Consider the following 9,640-nt stretch of genomic DNA (forward strand, 5'->3'; position numbering starts at 1 on the left):
ATACATCCAGTTGTTGTTGTTGGGGCGGCGTGGCTCAGTGATAGAGTGGTCATCTCCTGACCCTGAGCGTGTGGGTTCGATCCTGAGCCAGTGTGAGTTTTTAAAGTGTTCTTGAGCAAGATACTGAACCCCTAGTTGCTCCTGATATTGTCATCAGTAGTCAAAATGTAAAGCACTTTGAGGACCTTGTAAGATGGAAAAACGCAATCTAAATGAAGTACCATTTACCAGAGTAAAGTGTAGTTTGAAATAATTGAATGTTGACATTGACACTAGTGTAAAGTACTTTCAACACTACTCAGTGTTTACCAGTGTATATTTTTCACACTATACAGTGTTGGAGTGTCATTGGTTAAGTGAGAAAAAGAGTAACACTTTGAAAAGTGTGAGATTTACGCTCATTGGTGTGGACACATAAGCACTTTTCCAGTGTTAGATTTAACACTCTCAGTGTTAATTTAACACTGGTAATTTTGCTGTGTTATAAACTGATATTATATATTTTTAAAGAGTGGTTTATACTTGTACAGTATACCCCCCTCATAAAACAACCGCAATAACAAACAATACATGATTGATTTTTCTTTCACAGCAGCTTGCAGCCTAAAAAATGAGGCCCTAATCACCCCCTCATACTTCAGACATGCCAAAGAAGCTAGCATGTTTAGACACATCAGGCCAAACCCAAAATGCTTCAGCAGACTAGCTCTGCAAACACCAGCTGACTCTCCACCTTTCCCCATCTACTCCGTATTCATACAACATAGTCATTAACGCACAATAAGTGTTTGCTTAAGGATTGTGGTACACGACGGTCTTATTTGCTTTGTTTTCTTGCTCTTCTCATTTAGATTCATGGAAGAATGGCACTTGTTTAAAAAAAATAACAGACCACAATGACACAATTTACAATTTTTCTAAATTGTACTTTATTTTCTTTTAAAGACGTGTTTTAAAACAGCGATTGTAGAGAATAAATAAAGAAACATTATGCTTTTTTTTTTTTACTTCCTTACATTTATGTAATTAAAAACTCTATAAGTGTATTCATTGTCTTGAAGGAATAAGGAGTCCTCTGTATTCTTAAAATAAATAACAAATCACACCCCTCGCATTAAATTCATTACCAAATAAATTAAACGAAAAAAACAAAGATAGAAAAAATCCCAGACCCTTGTTTCACTTTGTAAAGTTTAAAAGTAGTGGCAGCAGAGATTTTTGAAGATGCTTTTACCCCCCCCAACTAAGGTATGTACAGTGTGAGGAAACCCATTCAATTCTCTTCCTGCTTAAGAACCATGATCTTAATTTACGTATAAATAATCAAACTACTTCTACATAACAAAATTACCAGTGGTAATCATACATAATATATTTTATTTTCCCTCCAACTGTGTAGAGCCGACCTTCTAGATCACAAATCACACTATACAGCAGGACCCTGTTCAGTAGAATCACATCAGTGATATGCTTTTTTTTTTTTTTTCTTTTTTTTAACATGTAGATTATGTACATCATATAAATGAATCCAGCTATGGAATGGTAGGAACTCTTGGAGCAATTCTGATATTGTTGCTGCCGTTGTATTTATTGATATTACTGCAGTTGCTCGTGTTTTAGTGTATTTAAATAATGTCATATTGTCTTTTTTTTTGTATGTGAGATGCTGCTCCTATGTGCTATTATGGTTGGTCAAACAACCAAACAAGGCTGGGACATCCCGAGGTGGTTTTCTTGATTGAACTCCTAAATTGCCCTGGAGGTAAGAGAGAGAGAGAAGACAAAATATTTAAGGCACATGAAATAAGTATAAATTCATATATTTATTTATTCATTTTTAAACTGCAGTCAATACCCACTGCTTGCACTGACGCTGCAGGGGAGTCTCTCTATTCAATTATAGTGTTCATGCAATTCAAACAGTGGCAGTCATAGTGCTGCAAGTGTAATGCTGTTTGGACAAAAGTAGCTTTTCATCTCTTTTGGCAGGCAAAGTAATTCAGAACATGCACAGTAGGAATTCTGGTGGGCACTGACTCCAACCTTTGTCCGTATGTTAAGGATATTCAGTTTTTGAAAAGTCATATCATTCGCCATTTTGAGTGAGTTGCTCAAAACACAGCATCTGCAGATAATGGTTCATATGATGCATTATTAAATTTTTCTATCAAATCGGGAGCAAATCTCAAAATAATCTTTTTTTTTTGCCATTTATGTTCTATACAATTAGATATATTTTTAACAATAAATGTAAATCTTGTTTAGCTATCTGACACATTCTTAAAAAACTGCCATAATTAAAAATAAATAAATGACTAAACAGATAAGGGAATAAAAAGGAAAATAAAAATGGATATAAAAAATATAATTAAAAAAATTAATTAATTTTTTTTATATAAATGGAAATAAAAACAACAAAATATATCTCTAAATAAATAAATAAAAATAAATACAAACATAAAAAACTAGATTAAAAAAAATTAAATAAAAATAAATGTAAAAATAAATACAAAAATAAATATATAAATAATATAATTAAAAATAAATCAATAAATAAAAACCTTGTGCTCTCACATTTATTTATTTCATGCTGCAGATGTTCTGTCAGGTCCAAATGTTATACAAATGAGGGGGCGGTCCTAAGCGTGTCTTGGGTTGGACTCTGCCTTTCATTGGTCTAAGTCTTGTCGGCTTGCATGGAGAGCTCCTGCAATGGACGACTATTTTGTCCACTGTCACCACGACAAGTCGTTTCGACATTTATTTCTATATTTATTTTTGGAATCTCGTTTTTTATTTCTGCTTTTATTTATTTATTGAGGATATTTTTTTGTTTGTTTTAATTTCCATGTATATATATTTTTTGTATTTAATTTTTGAATTATGTATTTTTTTATAACCGTTTTTATTTTCACTTTTATTCATTTATTTATTTTAAGTTTTGGCAGTTTTGGTCCTCCATAGCTTTACAGTTTCTGTACAGTAGGTGGCAGTATGCACTAAAGAACTGTAAGAAGAAGGAGAAGAAGAAGGAAACGATAAATAGAAAGAGGATGCTTGGTCAGTATTTCATAATTTTTGTAATTTATACTAAATAACGTTGACGAACTGATGTGAGTGAAATTTACTGATGGTCTGAATTGATGATGATCACGAAAAAAAAAAGGTCAGAGCTGACTTTTTAGTGACTTTTTCACTAAAAGTAAAATAAATTTTGATGTAGCATTACCTATTCAAATTTGTTTATTTCAATGTAAATTTATTGGATTTATTTTATTTTGATTTGAGTGTATTTAGGCTGAGGTAGATGCATTATAGAGAAAGAGAATGCAGTTACATTTGGCAATGAGCCTGAAAAAAAAAGGTTGCCTATTTGCGCAGGCCTGATTCAATTAATGTAAAAAAATTAATTATTCAATCTCTAACTTTTGCGTCTACTTCTATTGCACCAGTGCTTTGCAGATAGACTGTTTCTATGAGCATGATGTAAAATTTCAGTTTATGACATTTATGGAAAATTGCTTGTATTTTTTTGGGTCCCCAGAATTCCTAAAGAGGAATGCAGTTCCTCTGCCAGCAGCACATGTCACATGAACCAAACAGATTAACCCCAAAGTTTTTAAAGCAAAGTTAAGTGTCTCACACATTATTATTATTGTAATATCTTTCTCACAGACATTTACACTCAATATTTCACTTAGTCTCACACCTACAAAAAAACACACACACCATCATACACAAACATCATCCTGTCCACTATTTATGTGTTTAAATATGTTCAATACATTTCCAGTGTCACAAACAACAACCAAAGTTCAGGCACAAAGTCACATGGAATTGAGTTACAACCAAACAAAAACCCCTCACGACTTCACGGAAAACTACCACACCATCCAACTAAACAAAGGGGAAGTGTAAGAATGATAATCATGACAGATTTTAAAAAAAGGGCAACTAATACAAAAAAGGAAAAAACTCTTAACCAACAATTTGGTTTGTTTTCACATTTGGAGGATTAGAACAGCAAAAAAAGCATGTCATGATAATCAGTTACTTACAGATGCTGAGGTCAAGTGACTTTTTAATCGCTCAGTGTTTGCAAGGATTGAAACCACGACAAAATAATAAGAGGAAACTCACAACGCACCAAACACAGTTGACGGTCGCCACAGTAACCCGCCATGCAGTTGAGCATGGTGAATCAAGGCAACGGCCCCAAAAGAAAAATTGCTAATGGCAACCATCACAGGCAATAATATCGCCACAGCAACCAACACAGGCCAATTAACTTACGACGCAGTGAGAAGGAAGGGGGGAGGTTTTAGCGGTTGCTAAGCAACCGTAGCCATAGCGACGCACGTCTCCACGATTTATGTATGTAGACGGGACAGTCTTGAGAGTGGTGTGATGATTTTGTTTCAGGAAAAATGGCATATGGCACAGCACAAAAACAATAAATGAAAGGTAAAAGAAAAATTAATGACTGACAGCAGTTGCATTCAAAGCTGTGACAGAACACTTGTTAAAACATATTTGATATCAACATTCTACTTCTTTAACACTGCAACTACTTACTGAAAAAAGAACACTTTAAAACATTCAAACTGATGCCTGTAATGCATCCATAAAAGATGATGAGTGCTGCACCTCATTAAAGTTAATCTACTGTAGATTACCGACATGTTCCACATGAAAATCAGCCACCTAAGAAGAACTGAGCTCTTATTTACAGTCGCCGAATCTCTAATCTTCGCACGTATTAGCTGTCTGTCTGTCTCACCTCCTTCAGTAAGGTCTGTTGGCATCCTTGGGCCTCTTCAGTTGCACCTTCAGTCTCTTCATGCCTATTTGGAAGCCATTCATGGCTTGGATGGCAGTCTGAGCACTGGATGGGTTGTCGAAACTCACAAAACCTAAGGAAAAATAGAAACAGAAAAAATAATCATTGATCAACTACTAATTGCAATAAAGATACACCAAGTCTGACATATTAAAGTTGCCGCAGGAAACGACCAATCACGGCTCACCTGATTTTTGAAGCTGAGTCGTGATTGATTGTTATCTGAGCCCCTGAGCAACTGTGATGTCATCTTAAAGGGATACTTGACTTATTGAACCATTTTTAGCAGTAAAAAGTTAATATTTTGTCCAGAATGTTCATTATTTTTCATGTACAATTAATACCTTTAAAAACTAAATTTTCCACTTGCTGTTGACTGAAGATGACATTACCTGAGTTGAGGAAGTAGGTAACGACCAATCATGGCTCACCTGTTTTCTGGGTTTGGTCAGCTAACTGAGCCATGACTGGTCCATACCTGTTTCCTCAGCACGGGTGACGTAATCTTCAATCGACAGCAAATGGCAAAATTTGTAGGTATTAATTGTTCATGAAAAATAATGAAGTTACCAAATTAATTCTGGAAAAAAATATTAACTTTTGACTGCAGAAAATGGCTCAATGAGTCAAGTCCCTTTAAGTCAAGCAAGTGGCAAAATGGCCGCCCCCCGAAATTGATCAAAATGGGTGGCTTTTGCTGCATAAAAGGGAAGTCAACCCCCCCACTCAAATTCCACAAACACAATATTAATCAGAATACCCTGTTTAGACTAGTGGGGCTGCATAGAACATATTATTGGCCTATGCTAAATTGCCAACACCTGGTTCAACCTGGCTATACGCAGATTTTGCATCGCTCGCCATGCCGGATTTGCGTCTATCATTAAAATAGAGCCCATCGTGACATGCAGAACAATTGCAACACAACAATAGCTTTATAATGAATGAAACAAGGCCAGAAATTTTCAAAATGTAAAAATGTAGCTTTGGCAAAAAAGATTGGGGAAAACTGAGAAAGTTGCGACATTTCTTCTCTTTGTTTCTAAATACCATACGGCTGACAACAATTATCATAATAACAGTCATCAGCGTTGCTGAGGCTCACCAAAGCATTTGCTTTGGTTGGTGGCACGGTCAACAAAGACCTTAGCCGAGATGACATTTCCAAAGGGCAAGAACATTTGCAGGATCTCGGAGTCGGTGAACTCCTGAGGCAGGTGATAGATGAAGATGTTGCAGCCTTCAGGACCTGAACACAGAGAGAGGAAAGGGATGGTAAAATCTTACGTATTCTATAGTGAAGCTTCAAACCTCATTATAATGTGCTACAATTATTGTACATATTACCTCAGTAAACCACTTTACTGATACATGAGCATAAGCAATCATTATGTAAACCAAGGTAAATAAGAAAAGCGGATAAAGTAAAGAACCGATAAAGCAGCAGCACCGCATCGTTGTTTGCACATTGATATCTGTAATCTGAAATGTGCCAAATGACGTGTTGCCCAACACGTCTGAGGTTATTTCACATGCACACGGCACTTTTTTTTACAATTTACCTTCACGTTGTTGTAGCTGCTGCGGCTGCTGGGGCTGCTGAGCTACCAGAGTGGGCTGGTGGGGGAACGGCTGCCCTACCAGGCTGTAGGCAGCAGGATACGTGGCTATGCGATAGAGAGAAAAGATCATTACAGAAGGATATTAGCAACATACTTAACTGCTACCAAAAAAATAAAAAATGAAGGTACTCAGTGGTGAGTGTTATGATAGACATCTTAAAATACATGTTATTAATTAAAATTGTTGTTTATATGAATACAAAGCTACTTAAATATGGGGAAAAAATGAGAATTTGAATGTCTACTTTAAATGAAATGGGGCAACACAGTGTGGCAGTGTTTTATGAAGTTACATAAGAGGTTTTTGTATTCAGGTCACACATCCTGTGTAAAATGGAAAGGAGAGCCAGAAAGATTTCCCCGTTTCATATTTGGGTACAAGAGAAGAGCACTGTACATTTTTCATTAGAAATATATTCCTTTGATGAATAAATAAATACTCAGCCATTTGATATTGAACACATATCATGCATTTAATGTATTTGCAAAAACTTTTGTTTACATTCGAACATACTTGCAGACTAAATGCAAGGGCTGGGTTTAAAAAAAATCGAATAAATCGATATCAAATAGATTTTCCTTTTCAAACCCTATATCGATTCATGATTAAGAAAATTGAATTTTAAAGGCCTAATTTTTTTGTATCTTACTGTTGTCTTGAAATTTACTGTTCACATGAATTTAAGAATTGATGTGCCACATTTAATCAATATATCTGAGTGAATTGAAGTGAATTGAAGTGACTAAGCGAATCGAAAAAATGAAATCAAACAACTCTTGTGAATCGAAATCAAATTGATTGGGGAAATTAGAATTGATACTCAGCCCTACTAAATGTTATGTAGCATTTTTTCCCTTATAATGTCACAGGGTGTTGACTTGCGAATGTGCACGTTTAAAAATGCTTTTTTTTTTAAGCATTTGGCCTGCATTATGGTATGCTCATGTAAAAATCAATACCCCGTGGGATTATGGGGGGAAAAATGACTAATGGAAATCATGCACTACAGACATGATAATAAACCCTAAAAATTACAAATAAACAATGTTTACTTTTAGAACATATTGGTATAATATAGGCCTAAGGCAAAAAAAAAATTGTTTAAAAAAAACAAACTTTTTTTTACTTGCGCACACTCTGAATTATTAATTTATCACTTGAGAGCCAAAAAAAACCCCACACACAAGTCAATACCCCGTGGCATTATGGGAAACAAATGCTACGTTTTTAGCATTTAGCCTAAAAGTACTTACGTTCAATGTACTTACAAATATGTTTTAACATATTTTTTACTCAAAATTGTTCCGTAGGTATTCACTGTTGCTAAGTACTATTTGGTATGCTGCATTCTAAAAACTGTAGAACAGAAAATACGCTCACATTAATGAACGTAGAAAATTGCATTTCGAATTGCTACTGCCACCTGTGGCCGGAAAAGGAAACTGCATTTTCCCTTCTTCACGTACACAACGCGCACATGACGTCACATCTGCAGACAGAGGACGGGACATTCTAACCCGAATCTGTCTGAAAAGTATTGGCCAGAAGCTTGTAGGAGTACCCATTGTGAACAGCCAAGGTCTTAATCTACTAATTAAGAATGTTTCAGTCATAACTGGTCAAATAAAAAGGCTATTGTAAAGATATTTTTGGGCAAATTGTTACAAAGTACAGCTTTAATGAACATGACATTAGGCATACTTTAAGAGAACATTTTCAGTTCCACATCATGCACCTGTTGAATGAATGTTGACTGAGCCTCACCTGTATAGTGCTGCATGCCTGTGTAAGCTTGCTGCAGGGGGTCCAGCACAGGACTCTGAGCTGTGACCCAAAAACATCATCACCAATCGCTTTATGCACATCAGCACGCTCCAAATAGTGTGCAGCACTGTCGCTTCAATTCATTTCCTCTTAATTACACTCTCGCTGTGGCATATGAGAGCAGGAGCCTGCGAGTCAAAAAAAAAAAAAACTTACACTAGGATGTATGATCGTGCAGTACCTTGATAGGCATGGACCCCGTTGGTGTACAGGGCCTCTGTTGCTGATTGGCCATTGGGTGGTGCTGCCATGGAGGGGTAGCTGCTCAATGTGATTGGTGGAGGCAGAGCAGGAACAGGTGTGGCGCCAATGGAGGGTGGAGTGCTGGTACCTGTAGACAGCATTTAAGTTACCCAAATGCTACATTTGCATACGGAAAATGTCAAATGCAGTCAGTAGTGAATTGAAACAATTACTGTCGTGATTGTGTGATGTTACCATATGATATTTTTATTAAGAATGTTTATTTATTTTGAGATTTGACACCATTTATAATCATAAGATGATCCTATACTTATCATGTGTTAACATGACATTTTTAAAGACTTTTCAAAGATTGATTCATAACATTTTAATGCCAATTGAGGCCTTGTTGTTAGATTCATGGATTCAATGCCAAATAAATGTTGTTGTTGCAGTTGTAATAGTACTAGTGTAGTTGTAATTTTATTTTCTTATCTTTCGGCATGTATTGTTATGATTCATATGAACAGGTACTGAACAAATTTAGTAGACCATCAAGTGTCATTAAGTGTTTTAATGTTGAACTCTCTCGACATTTCACCATTTTGAACAATGAACAGAAATTATGAATCCCCCCCCCCTCAAAAAAATCTCCTTTTTGAAATTAACATTTAGTCAAGCATGACAACCTGCTTTTTTTCCCTGCCCAATGCAAGTGGTAAATAACCACTTAATCTTAAATAACTTACTTAACTTAATCAAGAAATAATGATGAGTTTCAATATTTATTTGTATTTTTGATTTTGGTAATATTAATTAATGACATTTTTCCCTAAAAAAAATTAATCAGAATTTCTCTTAAAGAAATACAGCAGTACATAGAATACTACTATGAGCTAGGAAAGAAACGTAAATAATGAAATTTATACCGTACCAATGCTGTCGGGCAGCTATGGCATAACTCCAAAATAATTTTGTTACGCACTGTACATTGTTATAGTTTCAGATAGGCTGCATAAAAGCTCGATTAAATAGTTAACATTAACAAATAAAACATTTTCTCTTTGTACTCTGATTAATATTGTGTTTGTGGAATATGAGTTATGCAGCAAAATCCAGCCATTTTGCTCTATTCAGGAATCAGGAGGCGGCCATTTTGCCACTTGTTGT

At 35.4% G+C, this 9,640-nt stretch overlaps 1 protein-coding gene across 5 annotated transcripts in view; it reads right to left on the reverse strand.

Moving 5' to 3' along the window:
- Positions 1 to 905: 905 nt before the first annotated feature.
- Positions 906 to 9,640, reverse strand: part of celf3a (cugbp, Elav-like family member 3a) — a 40,356-nt gene continuing 31,621 nt past the window's right edge. For 4 of the 5 annotated variants that reach the window (XM_086061958.1, XM_086061957.1, XM_086061960.1 and 1 more), the window contains 6 exons: positions 8,469 to 8,618; positions 8,228 to 8,287; positions 6,403 to 6,507; positions 5,946 to 6,089; positions 4,781 to 4,913; positions 906 to 1,756 (listed from right to left, as the gene is read on the reverse strand). In XM_086061958.1, the coding sequence (XP_085918084.1) occupies positions 4,786 to 4,913; positions 5,946 to 6,089; positions 6,403 to 6,507; positions 8,228 to 8,287; positions 8,469 to 8,618 (587 nt within the window). In that variant the 3' untranslated portion in view covers positions 906 to 1,756; positions 4,781 to 4,785. Of the gene's footprint in view, positions 1,757 to 4,293; positions 4,393 to 4,780; positions 4,914 to 5,945; positions 6,090 to 6,402; positions 6,508 to 8,227; positions 8,288 to 8,468; positions 8,619 to 9,640 lie in introns of all 5 variants that reach the window. The other variant, XR_015091052.1, reaches the window with a different exon arrangement.

The sequence above is a fragment of the Leptonotus elevatus genome, chromosome 19, assembly GCF_054856555.1.
Source record: "Leptonotus elevatus isolate MCC_2025b chromosome 19, RoL_Lele_1.0, whole genome shotgun sequence".
Taxonomy (NCBI): Eukaryota; Metazoa; Chordata; class Actinopteri; order Syngnathiformes; family Syngnathidae; genus Leptonotus; species Leptonotus elevatus.